At 39.2% G+C, this 16650-nt stretch overlaps 1 protein-coding gene across 1 annotated transcript in view; it reads right to left on the reverse strand.

Moving 5' to 3' along the window:
* Positions 1-16650, reverse strand: part of gfra2b (GDNF family receptor alpha 2b) — a 127849-nt gene that overhangs the window by 35474 nt on the left and 75725 nt on the right. Inside the window, exons 4-5 of the mRNA XM_041971019.1 lie at positions 14960-15159; positions 8419-8606 (exon numbers count right to left, since the gene is read on the reverse strand). Of these exons, the coding sequence (XP_041826953.1) occupies positions 8419-8606; positions 14960-15159 (388 nt within the window). The remainder of the gene's footprint in view (positions 1-8418; positions 8607-14959; positions 15160-16650) is intronic.

A 16650-nucleotide genomic window follows, 5' to 3' on the forward strand; every position in this document is an offset into this window, starting at 1 on the left:
TCAACTCATTTCCTCCTTGCTCGTCTAAAAGCGTCCTGTTGGTTTACAGGAGAGATGAGGAGCAGTGGATGAGTCTTTAAAGAGGAAATGAGGGCGAGGTGTCCCCACAGAGATGGAGCAGAAAGCAGAACGAGCAGGGGTGCAACCAAGGGCAAACCAACCTGATGCTGAGCGAGAGCAGCAACCAGCAACTCATGAGTTATGCAAATATGTAAGTATGCAAATGAGCAATCCCGCTGAGGGACTGTTAATTAAAGAGAACATCGAGTCGAAACAAAGGAGCTAATCACCAAACAGATGTACACACATGCAGAAAACCAATCACGTGCTGGGGTTAAACACGTCATCACAGTGAAGAGCATCACCTTGTTCGATGCTGAAATGAAATAAATCAAAGAGCAGCTCGCTGCCTTCTATTCATCTACTCAACAAACTGGGTTGTCTGTTCAGAATATAATCAGATCTAAATGCTGCGGCTTCAATATTCACTCCACCACTTTACCTAAAGCAAAACTCTGCTGAGAGTTACAAACACACAAACAGTCTGCTCTCAAGCACAACACAACAAGCAGAATGTGGGCTGCAGTAATTACAGGTCAAAGGCAGAATCTGAATCTCACACGCTGTCCTTTTCTTAACTGCTGTCTGTCCGTAATTACTGAACACTTTCAGTCCCTGCAGATAAGAAGCAATGACTATACCTCTGATAATTAAATGGGAAGAATGTAGAAACACTCGACATAATCAGCAGACACTTATAGAAGCTCAGTGTCCTTTAGCTGTAGAGACAGACAGTCAGAAAATTCATTTGATGAAATCAGCAAGTCCACAGGAAAGTCAAACTTGTAGGACACTTCTTATCAGCCAAGATCATTTCAACATGACTGAGAATCAAGGTTTTATATCTGCGTCCATGATGGGAAATGTTTAGTATTGGATTAAATCAATTCAGCACTTTTTATACTTCAACATTACTTCAGTCACTGTCTTTCTTCAGTTTGGGACAGTACAGTTTTTACCACTTTGTAATGTAGTAATCTGATCTTTCTGCAGACATGTCGGTATGCAAAGTGTTTTCGCCTTGTTGGAAAAAGCAAGACATCCCTGGAAATGATGTGGTCTTGAAGGCAGCATATGTTGCTGTAAAATCTCAGTAAACTTTCAATGCTGCCATCACAGAAGTGGAAATGTCAAGACTTCTAATACAACACCCTATCATCATGCAGCTGGGCTTTTGGACTTGCTGCTGAGAACAGTCTGCATGTTTCCTTTGGTTTTTGGTCTGATGTACACAGCGTCCATTTCTTCTGACAAAAAATGTGGAATACCTATCGGTCTGACCACAATCCAGGTTTCCACTGTGTGATGGTCCATTCAGATGCATCCGAGTCCACAGAAGTCAACATCGGCTCTGGACAAGGTTAGCATGCTGCTTCTTTTTTGCACAGAAACGTTAGAAGTTGCATTTGTAAATGTCACCCTCTTCTGTAGCATTTAACTAAGATTTTCACAGTAATCCCTTGTTCCTGTGGTTCTATCAGCTGTGATGAATGGCAGTTCTTAATGTAATGACATCTGAAGGATCAGAGATCACAGGTGTCCAGCTTAGGCTTGCTCTCTTGTACTTTACAAAAAGGAATTACTTAATTATGTTCTGGACTTTTTCAAGCAAAACTATATGTTTCCGACCATAAAAATCTTCATTATGCAGATTACTGGAACCATCATTAGTCGACCTGCAACATCCTGAGGCTGAGAAACTGCACTTCACAACTTTGTTTATCTAGCCTGAGCATGACGTGACAGCCGTGTTTCATGGTACGGTGTCACACACCAGCAACTACATATCATACTTCTTGGACACACACCATGGCTGATTCAGCTAAGACGACATTACTGGAAAAAGTGAAGAAAATAAATGATTTTCTCACATTTGTTGAGAAACTTGAGATCCTTTTTCCATCTTTGCTCCTCAGTGACATGGCCTTCAATGAATGTCGCTTTTTGGAACAAATCAAGATTACAATCATCTGTTTTTTTTTTTTTTTGTTTGTTTTTTTTTTTTTTTTTTTTTTTTTACCTATTTTTGGTAAACTGATTAGTAGCCCTAAACTGGACCAATCACACTCTTGTTTTTTTAGGACCAGGTAACTTTTTGTGTTTTTGTTAGGCCGAGATTTATTTTGAAATGTCTGTCATCCCCACATCCTGTTTGGATTTGCTCCTCTGTCCTTTTGTCTGCCTTTCCTGCCAGCTATTCAAGCTGTGTTCCCCTTCCCTTAAGTGCCAGATATTCTTGTCTGTTTTTCAGTTTGCCTGAGTTTTGAAATCAAACAGAACCTTTTTTTTTTTAATAGAAAACTTTTTTCACTACTTCACTTTCCAGTTCTCTCCTTTGAGTCCAACCTGTCGATATTTTTTTGGAGTTCTGAAATATAAAAAATGATGTCTTAACAAATACATGTTAGTGAGTGAGACAAAAAACTAGAATTGTTTAACAAGATCTGCGTGTGCTGTGAAAGGATGAGTGTTTGCCTTCAGTTTAGCAAGAATTTCACCTTCAGGAAACATTAAGTACATCAAAAACATCATCGAGGATTTAAGAAACTGCTGCCCACTAAGTGATGAAGTGATATTATTAAAATAAAACTGGATTTCCACCAGTGTTGTGTCTTTGTGAGACACAGAGAACTGATGGTATCTGCATGTGCTGATCCGCCTTTGAACCAACTCCTGCAGCGGCACGCAACATCCCATTTAGTTTGAGCTCAGTGTGATCGCTGTTAGTTTTTTTTTAGCAAGACAACAATGTGAAGGACACCTGCAGGCTCTGCAGTGTTGCATCAAATGACCTGGCCTCCGCGGCTGAGATGGTTTCCTTCAGTTAGGACTCAGTGGGAAAGAAAGCAGCAACATGTGCTGCACATGTGTTGGATCTCAGGGTGCTGAGAACACTGCAGGTGTAGGTGGTAAGAGGATGAAGAAGCTGTTACTACGTTGTTCGGTGTGTGTCAGTTTTCATGTCTTCAGTTTTATTTTACAAAGTGAAAAATATTTATAATAACTAAAAGACTTGAATGAAAGATTTCTTAAATAGAGGTACAGTACACACATTTGGATAGAGTTCTTTATATTTCCAGGAGGAACTTTGCCTGAGGTAGCACTTGAGCAATTACTTGAAATGCAAATAAAGCTTTTCTAAAAACCCTTTTAGCGCTCTCTGCAGGTTTCTTGCACATTACTTGTGGTGGGAACCATATTTAATTATTCTTTGTGTCAGTCAGAGTCCCTGCCACTGCAGCCACTACCTTCTGCCTGCTCTCAGAATCAGCAGCAGATGAGACACCCTCCAAGGCCATCAGGACCCAGAGGACCTGCAGGATTTATGCAGCTCTCTGAGCTCCGTCTGAGGTTAATGGAGGCTAAAAGGAAGCAAACGAGCCTACTTTGGATTCTTTTTTACGGGTAATCAAACATGAGTCATGCTCAACACTGGGGTGAAGCTGTTATGTGTCACAGAAAGTATTGTTGTCTAACTGATGTGAGGGAGGTGAGTAATGTGGGTTTTATAAGAAGAAAGCTTTTGGATCTTTCTGTCTGCTGGATGATGCTCTGCAGTGCTTGTCCTCTGTGTGCAGAATCACTCCCAGATAGATTTATCCCTGCTGCCTCTCCTATGCTTTGTAAGTCACACATGTTCCCTCTAAGAGACACCTGCTCAGTGCATGAAAAAAGAGCAATATCACATTACAATCACAGCTCCAGCACCGGCAGCAGATCACAAGCAGGGAGCAAACTGTACCAACACAGCAGATTCTCTAAAGTCATCTCTTCCAGTTCTGCTTTATGCTGCTCTCTGTCTCCTTTCTGCTGTCACACAAAGGGGGAAAAAAATCACTGGGTTAACAGATGCAAAATGAAACCAGAGCTTATAACTGCTGCTCCAGATGTAGAAACATCCATCAAGCACTTCAGATATTTGCTCATTAAAAGCAATAGTACTAGACTAATCATTTAAGGCCCTGGAGGGACAAAAGGCATATCCCGATACATGCACAGTATTGAAATCATTATCATCAAAAGCCATCTGTGCTTTATTTAAAGCTACAAATCTATTCAATATTATGTCAGTCTTCTAAAACCAATAATTATAAAATCAGTTAGATTTGTTTACATGGTTCAGCTGAAAAGGACTCAGTTTATTGAGGCCTGACATCAGAATTTTTAAGAGTGACTTTCCTGAATCCTGTCCTTTCTGCTTTTCTCAACTTTGCAATATGGCATCATTGCAGGCATTTTGGTATTCCTTCAGCCGATTGTGCACTTCCTGATTTTTGTTGCACACTGTGCCAATTGAACATTTAATATGCAGGAAGAGCACATGGGTCTTTACAGGCTTCGGTACAACCCTTAATGTGATAGCTGCAAATGTGAAATGAGCTTCAAGCACTGCTTAAAGAAAGGCACATTGAGGCTAAATCAAATACTCACTCAGGCTCAAACAAACACTCCAATTTAGCACAAACTTCTTTTCTTTAATCTCTTTGACCTTGCTAGTAAGCTTAATGAGGTTAAGAAAAGGTAGTCAGAGAAATTTGTAGGGACACAGGAAAAGACAGCCACTGCAATGAGAACCCAACAACAAGCTGTGATCTGGCTCTGCAGGATGGAAGCATCCCTTTTCCCTTTTTATAAAGGGCTCTCCCCTATTTAAAGGAGCTGATAGAAAAACTGATCATTTTGTACCACAAATGTGAGATGAGTGAATTTAACACCACCTCAAAGCACTACAAGTATCTGACACAGCCTGACAAAGACAATTAAATTGAGCATAATATACAGCTGAAAGAACACAGCGGGTGAGTGATAGGAATGTCTCAGCTGAAAATATAACAGGGTTACATCTCTCCTCACTAGTAATCCTTTAACAGGTCTCTGCGAACCCCCTACAGAAGGTCCAGAATAATGTGGAATGTCTGGCTACCCATCAACCAAACAGGCCACATGTTCCTCCACTAAAGCCCCATTTCCACTGACAGTTACAGGTTGGTACGGGATGGTTTGGTACGGTTTGACTTGGTAAACCCTGACCCCTGTTTCATTTCCACAGCCAACCATACCTTTATCCTGTAGGCTGTGGGTAGGGTATCAGGCAGACAGTAATAGATGTTTCTATTGCTAATATGTATATATACATATACATATATATGTATATATATATATTTATAAACATATATACATATATATATATATATATATATATATATATATATATATATAGAGAGAGAGAGAGAGAGAGAGAGAGAGAGAGAGAGAGAGAGAGAAATGTATATATTGTGGATTTACACAACTAGTCGACCAATCGAAATTTACATTTTGTTTGGAGGAGTTCAGTCTCCAGTTTAAACATGATAGCAATTTGCCACAGCAAACATGGCGACGGTGGCGAAGCTTATGAAAATGGGCGGCATGGCTGAATGGGTAGATCCAGAGTTCAGCACCATGGACAGCTCCAATAGTGGTGCAATTACACTTCATTACATTTTACTATGCTATGTTATATATATATATATATATATATATAACAGTTGTGATGCATTAAATTCTATAGTGTTGGACTGAGACAAAGGCTGCAAAAGGAGGAACACCCCTCTTTAAAGACCCACCTCTGCCCCATGAATACACCCTGACACCCTTATCAAAGACATTTTATGCTTGTAGGTCAAACTCTGTGGACCAAACGACTCCTCTGCTGCATGGACGCTGAGTAACTGCTGCAACTGTGTGTAAGCAATCTTGAATTGGTCTTTGCATCCTATAAGCAGTGCACTGATCATTTTGTTGCTGGAGCTAATTATGCATTACGTGCACTTAAGAAACTCAATTTTTTTTCTACATTTGGTTTTTCTGTGGAAAGCTTAATCTGTGGAGAAGTTAGAAATTTTCAGTCCTTCATGTATTACAGTACATATTAGAAAAAATTCTCCAGGGTCTGTGAAGGACTTTCCAAAGCTCTTCTTTGGATGTTGACTGTTTTTGCTTCATTCTGTGTCACGATGATGCCACACTGCTTCACTAATGTTGAGTTGTGGGCTCTGGGGAAGGTTCATTGCATCATAAGCCCTTTAAAAAGGTCAAATACAGGAAATGGATAGAAGATGAGCCAATGTATAATGGAAAAACCCTTTAGAAAAACTGATGCTCAAGACCACTTCAAAAGATTTCAGGTCTGGCTGCTTTGAATGAAAATGTAAAGAAATGAGGTATGATTCAAGACTTTTCCACAATACTGTATATTTCTGATATGAAAATACAAAAAACAGCAATTCACTGGAGTTTATCTGTGAGGCAGTCTTTTCCTAACTGCACTTCTGATGATAATCTACCATTTGATATCATTGTTCTAACTCACAGCCACAGATATAAAATATTAGACAAGTATTGTTTTTTTATTTTTTTTGTTGTTGTTGTTTTTTCTTTCACCATACATACTACAGATGGATAAAACTACAAAAAAAGGGAAACAGCTTTTTGAAACCAGTGGCTTGCCACCTCTTCTAATGCATTCCCTCAGTTTTCCCTGCATGCACATCCAGTCACTTTTGGTTTTTAGTCATTCTTTAATGCAGCTGGTGCTTTGAGGGTCAGAACTGCAGACAGATGCAGGACAGGTTTAAATGTTCACAACTTCATAGCCCACCTATGAAAGCTCCTCCACAAATCTGATTCAACTTAAAAAAAAAAAAAGTCACGGACCCAGCTTAACTATGAATGTAACTGTTTTTATATTCAGGAGGCATCTTGACTGTTAGCAAGTTTCTACTGATGGAAATGATGTGGAAAACTATGAAAATGAGCCCTTGCTGCTGTGTGCTCATTGCATCTGAAGTCAAATATGTCTATCAAGTGCTTAACCTCAACCTCAAGAGACTGAACCCTCTGCTGCAGGACAGCAAGAAAAAATTCAAACAGAAGACTTCGTGATCACAGAGTTTAACTCCTGACTCCCACACACGCCGCCTTCACATGCAGATAGACTTTTAATAGAAATCAATTAAAGTAGCTCCTCTGAGACTCAAACAGAAACACATTCATCTGTTTCTCTCAAGGTGAGAGATGCTCAGAGGAATTATAGCACACTGGGAGAAAACACTTTTTTATTCTCATTCAGCTCTCTAATTTCCGAGCAGCAGATCTGTAAGATGGTCCTTGACCAGAAGACGCTGCATGTGAAAATACTGCAAGTGTGCAGCAGGGAAAGATGTAATCACACTAAATACTACATCATTCAGAGGATGTGGTACAATGTGACCTGTAGGCTGAATGAGCAGCCTGAATACACTCACTAAAAAAAAATAATAATAATCTTTTTGCTCGTGTATAAACAGGTTTGATGAGCATGGGTGTTCTCTAACTCCATGACCATCATACATAGCTCTGGCTTTTGGCTTTATTCATGAAAACTGGTGAAAACTTAGCATGCATTCACACCATAGTTTGTTAAACTCGGTACAGTTGGGGACTCAGTTCAGTCTGGGGGTGCAACATTCTTCCAGTAAATGCATTTCACACTGCATGCACTCAACAAACTGGACATTTTAAATATCATATTATGTTCTGAAGAAGAAGACGAGACATACAATCCCGTGTAGGATGAGAAGTGCAGCATGAATGCAAACTCGGTCCGGATAAATGTTGCACCCCCCAACTGAACCGAGTCCCCAACTGGACAGAGTCTAGCAGACTATCCTGGTGTAAATGCACCCTTAGTTTGCACAGCTCCTTATCATAGAAGCAGAAATTAAGATTAAATCTGATATCTGGAAAAATATCTGGAGCTGAATTTAAGGCAAAGGTAAATTTTTACTTTGTGTGCTCGGTATGAGAGCTGAGCAACAAGTATCCATGGCAGCGCTGTCCGCAGTCAGATCTGCTGTCATCAGCTTTAACAATGAACCCTGTAATTAAACATCACAATTCAGACAAACAGAAAAAATACTCTCCACTTTAAAACCTTTTAGGCTGTCAGCTGGCCTGCTGTGAACTTCCTCCTTTCTGTTCTTTATCTCTCCTCTCTGGAAGTTTCTTCTTCTGCCTCTATCTCTGCATTCAGCTCATTCATATGCAGGGAAGCCCGCCAATCATGCTTTCTGTTCAAGGGCACCTCGACTGCTGTCCCCAAGGGAGGGGGATGGTGTTGCTTCTTTTTACTTCTTCCACTTGAAGCCTCTCTAACCTCCAAACTGTTATCAATCAAATGTGCAAATTGGACCAGAGAGTCTGGAAGATTTCTCTGCAATTAAGTTCTTCAGCTACTGATTTCACTGATTGGTCCCTTCCTAGCCTTGATCATAATCAGTGAGCAGGCGGCATCAGGCTGGAAGAAGTAAGTGTGGCCAGGATTTGGCTGCAGCTCACCTGCACAGAGCATCAGAGCGGCAGGTGCGTCGCAGGTCCAGGCAGGTGGGCTTGTGCCTCTCCTGGTGCGAGCAGGACGGGACGATGGTGCGGCGGCGACGCTCAGCACACGCCTGGTCTGGGCATGAGCAGAAAAGCAGGGGGTAGCTGAGCTCCCATGAGACCCGCTCGAAGAACTGACGCAGGGCCTGAGACATAGAGGATGGAGAGATGTAACATGTAGATAAATATGCTTGATAACTTTGTGTAACACACTTCCTGCTGAGAGAAGGCAGATACTTACAGTCAGTTCATCACAGTCTTATAAAAACTGTGACATATTAGAAGTGTTGTGATATCAATATTTACAATATTAAAAGAATGAAATGTTGATAATAATCCTACAGTATCATGATTTGTATGATTTTTCATTTGAAATGTTAAACACAATAATTGTTTTATGAAATATAATACTAGAACAATAGGATGCTGAATTTTAAGCAACCAAAATATGTCAAATATTTATACTCTTCTTTATATTTTTAGGAAGAATAATTCAGACATTTTGTAGACTCTGGAATCAAAATGAATTGTTGGAAGTTTTGTATCATTTTACCAACACATTTTCCATTTAAATGTTTTCTCTTAATGCACTTATGCGTTGATCTGGCAGTTTGTGTATGGTCATTGTCATGATGACAGGGGAACCATCATTTACTGAAATCCAGCATTCATTCTATTCTCACTAATGCCCTAGGCCTCACAGATGATGATCAAATTTGAATTTATTTGACAGGTACATGCACAGCAATACCCTGACCTCAAAGGGAAACATTTTTGGTGCCAAGCTTTAGCAAAGCTGCTAATTTCCACCTGCAGACCTTGGACAGGTAATTATTAAAACATGCACTAAAACTTAAATAAACAAAGAAAAAAAAACAAAAAACATATTACCACTAGAATTTTCAAAATTCACTTGCATACAGATTATATATTTATATATATATATATATACAGTCATGGACAAAATTGTTGGTACCCTTCGGTTAATGAAAGAAAATATCACAATGGTCACAGAAATAACTTGAATCTGACAAAAGTAATAATAAATAAAAATTCTATGAAATTTAACCAATGAAAGTCAGACATTGCTTTTCAACCATGTTTCAACAGAATTATTTAAAAAAATAAACTCATGAAACAGGCCTGGACAAAAATGATGGTACCCCTAGAAAAGACTGAAAATAATGTGACCAAAGGGACGCGTTAATCCAAGGTGTGTCCACTAATTAGCATTACAGGTGTCTACGATCTTGTAACCAGTCAATGGGCCTATATATAAGCTACAGGTGGTCACTGTGCTGTTTGGTGACATGGTGTGTACCACACTCAACATGGACCAGAGGAAGCAAAGGAAAGAGTTGTCTCAGGAGATTAGAAAGAAAATTATAGACAAGCGTGTTAAAGGTAAAGGCCATAAGACCATCTCCAAGCAGCTTGATGTTCCTGTGACTACAGTTGCACATATTATTCAGAAATTTAAGATCCATGGGACTGTAGCCAACCTCCCTGGACGTGGCCGCAGGAGGAAAACTGATGACAAATCAAACAGACGGATAATACGAACGGTAACAAAAGAGCCCAGAAAAACTTTTAAAGAGAATAAAGGTCAACTTCAAGCTCAAGGAACATCAGTGTCAGATCACACCATCCGTCGTCGTTTGAGCCAAAGTGGACTTAATGGGAGACGACCAAGGAGGACACCATTGTTGAAAACAAATCATAAAAAAGCCAAACTACATGTTGACAAGCCACAAAGCTTCTGGGAGAATGTCCTATGGACAGATGAGACAAAAATGGAACTTTTTGCCAAGGCTCATCAGCTCTATGTTTACAGATGGAAAAATGAAGCATATGAAGAAAAGAACACCGTCCCTACTTTGAAACATGGAGGAGGCTCTGTTATGTTCTGGGGCTGCTTTGCTGCATCTGGCACAGGGTGTCTTGAATCTGTGCCGGTACAATGAAATCTCAAGACTATCAAGAGATTCTAGAGAGAAATGTGCTGGCCAGTGTCAGAAAGCTTGGTCTCAGTCGCAGGTTATGGGTCTTGCAACAGGACAATGACCCAAAACACAGCTAAAATCACCCAAGAATGGCTAAGAACGAAACATTGGACTATTCTAAAGTGGCCTTCTATGAGCCCTGACCTAAATCGTATTGAGCATCTTTGGGAGGAGCTGAAACATGCCGTCTGGAAAAGGCTTCCTTCAAACCTGAGACAACTGGAGCAGTTTGCTTATGAGGAGTGGACCAAAATACCTGCTGAGAGGTGCAGAAGTCTCACTGACAGTTACAGGAATTGTTTGATTGCAGTGATTGCCTCAAAAGGTTGTGCAACAAAATATTAAGTTAAGGGTACCATCATTTTTGTCCAGGCCTGTTTCATTAGTTTATTTTTTTAAATAATTCTGTTGAAACATGGTTGAAAAGCAGTGCCTGATTTTCATTGGTTAAATTTCATAGAATTTTTATTTATTATTACTTTTGTCAGATTCAAGTTATTTCTGTGACCATTGTGATATTTTCTTTCATTAACCGAAGGGTACCAACAATTTTGTCCATGACTGTATATACATATATATATATATGTATATATATATATATATATATATATATATATATATATATATATATATATATATATATATATATATATATATATATATATATATATATATACACATATGTATGTATGTATGTATGTATATATATATACACGTATGTATGTATGTATGTATGTATGTATGTATGTATATATATAGGTATAATAAAGAATCAACCAGGTGTATATAAACTAAGAAACCCTTGTTAGCACACAAGTTTACTTTACTGAACTAATGGTGTGACTCTTTCAGGGGGCAACACCAGATCTTACTTTAATGGCTTCTGTACAGGTGAAGGGCTGTACACTTATATATATATATATACTTTTTATTTTTGTAAGTGATACATACTAACAATTATAATTCAATATACTCAAAGAAAATCAAACTAACTAAAAAAAAAAAATAAATAAAAACAAGATAAGAAAGTACGTGAAGGTGTACAGAACGCTGGGGAAAAAGGAAGGGGAAGAACACATTTACAGACATTGTTTTTCACTTTTTCAATAACATTTTCATCTAATATTTCACTTCACTGATTTGGACTTTCTGTCTAGAAAAACATAATAAATTGCTGGTTTTAATGCTGTAAAATAGAAAAACACCACAGGAGATTGATATCTATGTCTCAAACATTCATGAAACTTCATATATTTAGTGTCTTGTGTATTTTAAGACATTAAACTTATTAGGAATTAGCCAATGGTGTAGTTGTGCCATGTTTAATTCTGACACTTTGGGGATAAGTTTATCTTAAAGTCCTGCGCTTGGCCTTACTTGCCTTACCTGTCTAGTTTAAATCCTGGCAGGTTGGGTCATATGTGTCATTTTCCTTGATGACTGATGAATAGTAGAGGTCAACTAATTGTTTAAATGGCCCCTCATGCCAGATCTGAAAGTTAGATAACTACTAACTCATGGATCAACAAAAGAACCACCCCAGGTATCTGGGGGATGCAGGATTGAGGGACGAGGCCAATGGGAGAAAATCTTAAGCAGCGTCTTATATTCTATTAAACTCTCTCAAAAGTGCAATGTTGGGACCTCTCTGCCCTTCAGTGCAAATAAGTGCATCAGGCAGGGAAAGCTGCAGCAAAGACTCCTGGGATCAGAAAAGGCCATGTGGTGCCACTGTGACTCAAATAGATGGATGAATGGATATAGAAAGGTAAATAACAGAAATATTATTTTATTAACCATCAGATAGATGTGTAAAAGGTATAAAAGTGGTACATAACAATCACTGGCTCTAAAATTGGTTTAAATCTGGTTTAAAAGTGAAAGACTATTAGAGAAAGAGATCACATCACGCAAATATTTCAAGTGAAGCGATACTTAAATAACGTCTTTATATTTAATATGTAGCTATGACCTTCTTCAGCCAGTGAGAATGGAAAAATGTAATAATCTGAGCACATTAAATGGACTTTAGCTGTGGATCCCGTACATTTTCGACTCTTTCTGTAATATATTATCCACACAGTAAGGAGTTAGACAGCTCGAACTTACAGTTACTGTATATGTGGAGATATTTAGGTTCTAAAGCAACAACACAGTATCAAGGTTAAATCAGCTGTAATGTTTAATTATAAGTGGAAATATGGATTTAAGCTGGAGCTTTTTTTAAACCCACAGAGACTAATTGCATTTCAGAATTCTTCGTTATGTCTTTGATCAGAGGCTGCAGTTGTTTGGTTTGGCTTCAAAGCTGGTGAGGAAATAATTGAAAACATTTCAGGTGCAAAATAACTGGTGGACTCAAGAAAACTATTTCAGAGGTGATTAGTTAACTACTCAGTGACAATGAGGGGGGCAAACCACATCTGCAGCTGATTTTCTTGAGTTTTCAGCTCTTTCAGCTTATCAGACCTTTGCTGTGATGATGCTGCTGTCATTTTGGCTGTCTGCAACATAACTGCAAACTCTAGAGCAGATGTGTCCAGCTTCGGCCCTCAAGGGTCCCAATCCTGCAAGCTGTTCCTAGGACTGTACTCTTCTGGATGGAGATGTTTGATGTTTCATCAGGTATCTGTTGGAGCCACTACTCCAGAGCGGAGGACACGGCCCCCAGTCCTCCGATGACCACTGGTACTACTGCTGCCTTCACCTTCCAGGCTTTCTCCAGCTCTTCCCTGACTTTCTCCTTCACTTTCTTGCTTGGTATTTCTCCAGTTTCTTGTGTTCCTTTTTCCTGATATTTCCATCGTTGGGGATGGGAACATCCATCACTATGGCTTATCTTTGCTGCTTATTCATGACCACAATTTCCAGTTGTTTGGGCACCACAGTTTTGTCTGTCTGTATTTGGAAGTCCCATAGGATCTTAGCCCCCTCATTCTCCACCATTTTGGGAGGTGTTTTCCATTGTGACCTAGGGGTCTCCAGTCCATATTCTGCACAGATGTTTCTGTACACCAGTGGTTCTCATATTTTTTCTACCGTTTGGAGGAAAAAACATTCTCAGTTTGAGAACCACTGCTGTACAATATGCCGGCTACCTGGTTATGGTGTTCCATGTATTCTTTAAAAGGAGGGGGCACAGAGGCAAATTCCTTATCATTTGCTAAAACCATTTTTTTGGTGATCTTGTTCTTTTAGTCATTACCACAAGTTAAATACCATTGCTGAGGACCTTAACCACCTGGGGCATTCAAACTCTGCCTTGTGGCTTGAGGGTTGTATTAGGGCTTACGGTAAAAGCAAGCATACACATCAACGTTCTACTATCTTTGTGTATACTTGCTGCAAACGACAGAGGCACGGTTTGGCAAAAATGCTCAATACTGGAGGTCTCCGCAAGGGGAGAGTACACAGCATTTAGACTTTGAAATAGTAAAAAGGTCAATCTGCTGGTCACATTGTACTTCCGAGGCATCAACCCCAAACACACTTCCAGTTTGTTGGCAACTGTTAAGGCAAGAGTGTTTATCACTGTGCAGTGGGTAGAAAAAATCATATAGATGGCAGTAGTTGCAGACAAGGTCCGAGAGACAGTCTTTAAAACTAGTCGTCATCGTGTTTACCTCTGACCTGTCGAGTTCATGCTCTTGTTCACATGAGTGCCTCTAGCGTTCAAGTCAATAGTGCAACTTGCGCACGCTACACATTACCTTCCATCAACACAAGTGGCCTACAAGTGAACGCCAGGAATGTGTGGCAGCCAGCATAGGTATGGGGAAGCATCGCTAAAAGCAAGTATATCCCAGCCCTTAAACCTTCTGTGATGGTCCCTTTTTCCATCACCTGAGAGACACAACACTAAAACTCCTCCACCTTCATCACAATCGCCATGTTAACTGCCTTTTTAAGTACAGAAAGTCCCTGACATCTTACCCATGAAAATCACAAGCTCACAACCATGAGAATATTCCTTTTTTCCATACATCAGGTATTCATTAGTGGCCTGACAAAAAGGTTTAGACCAACTAGGTCTCCAACTGGTAATTGTGGGTGGGTTTAGAGAATGCCATTACTGCAGCAGGGCTCACGCGAAACACACAGTTTGATGGTGTCTTGAAGTATTGTGTGATTAATAGTTACTGACATGACATTCAGGAACAATGTCCATGTACGAAGAAGTGCTTGAAAGTTTGGTCACGTCTGTTCATTCTATGTGATTTGATCCTAATTAAAAAGTGGCATGTATAAACTGCTAATGAAATGTTAATTAGCTAGAATTAGAAAAGAGAATTTGACACTAGTGATGTATTATTATGGGCAAACCTTTTAATGAGATATCACCAAGATATACCTAAATTCTAAAATATATAGAAAGTGCACTTTTTCTCCAGCTGCCTTTAGCTTGAAATTATTCATAGAAAGGTGAACTTTGTGCATTGCGAGGCTGCGGCAGCTGAGCACCTTTCTTCACGAGTCACTGGTTAAACTTCACCCACCTTTTGACACCTCTTCCTGCTGCAGGGTTCCTGATTGGCTGCAGAGGACTGTGGGGGCGTGGCCTTGCTGCAGATGGAGTTGTAGGCAGATTTCAGCCGTTTACATGTCTCGTTGAGGTTGCATGCCTTTGCTGCATCCAGGCAAGGGTTGCAGGGTTTTCCCACCTCGGAGCAGGGGCTCATCTTCGACAAAGAAGAGTCTGCAAGAAGAAGAAAGAGGATTTAAGCAGATTTACACACACACACACACCTATAAGCCCTCTGACAGCATATATGCTTTATATTGAACAGTTTCAAGTTCCGCTGCTAAATTATTTCTAAGATTACTGAGTTTTTATTAGATTTCATCAGTTTCATGACTGAAATAGAAATCTAACAGGAACTAAATCAAAAACAGAACCAAAGCCCACAGACCATGACATGTTTAAATTTTAAAGAAATTAATGTGTATGACTCCATGTACACAAAAAAAGAGACCTTCATTTAATTATAGTAGTAAATGTATCCATTTACCATTCACCATTACCATGTATCAGGAAAAAACTTTTAAAAGTATGAATTAATATTTTAAAAGCAATCCGATTCTCACCAAGTCACCAACATTTTACACTGTATTATTTACTGAAAAAAGAAAATAAAGAGCAGAAACTGTGTGTAAGAAAGTAAGTCCACCCTTAATGCTACCATAGGAACAGAGAGTGTAAGCAGCAGCCAGGAGCTGCTAACTGCTAGGAGTTGCAAATTAACTTAATTGATCATCATCAGTGTGAACACCTCTATAAAATCAGATGTTCTGACAGTTTGTTGTTTTGCAGTAGTCAGATGTCTGAACAAAATGCCAAGGAAGAAAGAAATCAGCAATGGTCTTAGAGAAGCAATTTTGCAGCAAATGGCAGTACAATTAGAAAAAGACTGAAGAGGTTTGTTTGGAAGGGTTGCTGGAGAAAGCCTCTTCTTTCTAAAAACAAAAAAAAACAAACAAAAAAAAAACAACATGGCAGCAAGGCTTAGGTTTGCAAAGCTGCATCTGAAAAAAAAAAAAGACTTTTGGAACAATGTTAGATAGACCAGACCAAAGTAGACACATTTGGTCATAATGCACAGCAGCATGTTTGAAGAAAACCAAACACATCATATCAGAACAAATTCCTCAAACCAACCATGAAGGACAGAGGTGGAAGGCTAATGATTTGGTCTGCAGCTATAGGACATGTAGTCATACACTGGACCACGAACTCCTCTGGATACCAAAGTATTTTAGATGTGAGGTCGTCTGTCTGACAGCTGAGCCTTGGCTGAAACAAACTCATGCAACAGGACGATGATCCCAAACTCAAATCTACAACAGGATGTCTAAAAAAGAAAATAATTTACTTGCAAACATCCAGTCAAAGTCCAGACCAGAATACTGTCATGGGACCCTCAGAAACCTTCTTCATGACCTCACATCAAACTGCAGGACATGAGGAAAATCTGAATAATTCATGACTGTAAGCCAAACTCTAGCAATTACAGTCAACCATAACATTTCAAGACAGTAAGTAAGTAAGTAAAGTAAGTAATTGTTTATTTATATAGCACCTTTCAAGATAAAATCACAAAGTGCTTAACAACAAGATAAAACACTGAATAACAGTAATACAGAGATAATAAAAACAAATAAAACTAAGTAAAAAAAATAAAAATAAAAC

The sequence above is a fragment of the Melanotaenia boesemani genome, chromosome 19, assembly GCF_017639745.1.
Source record: "Melanotaenia boesemani isolate fMelBoe1 chromosome 19, fMelBoe1.pri, whole genome shotgun sequence".
NCBI lineage: Eukaryota > Metazoa > Chordata > Actinopteri > Atheriniformes > Melanotaeniidae > Melanotaenia > Melanotaenia boesemani.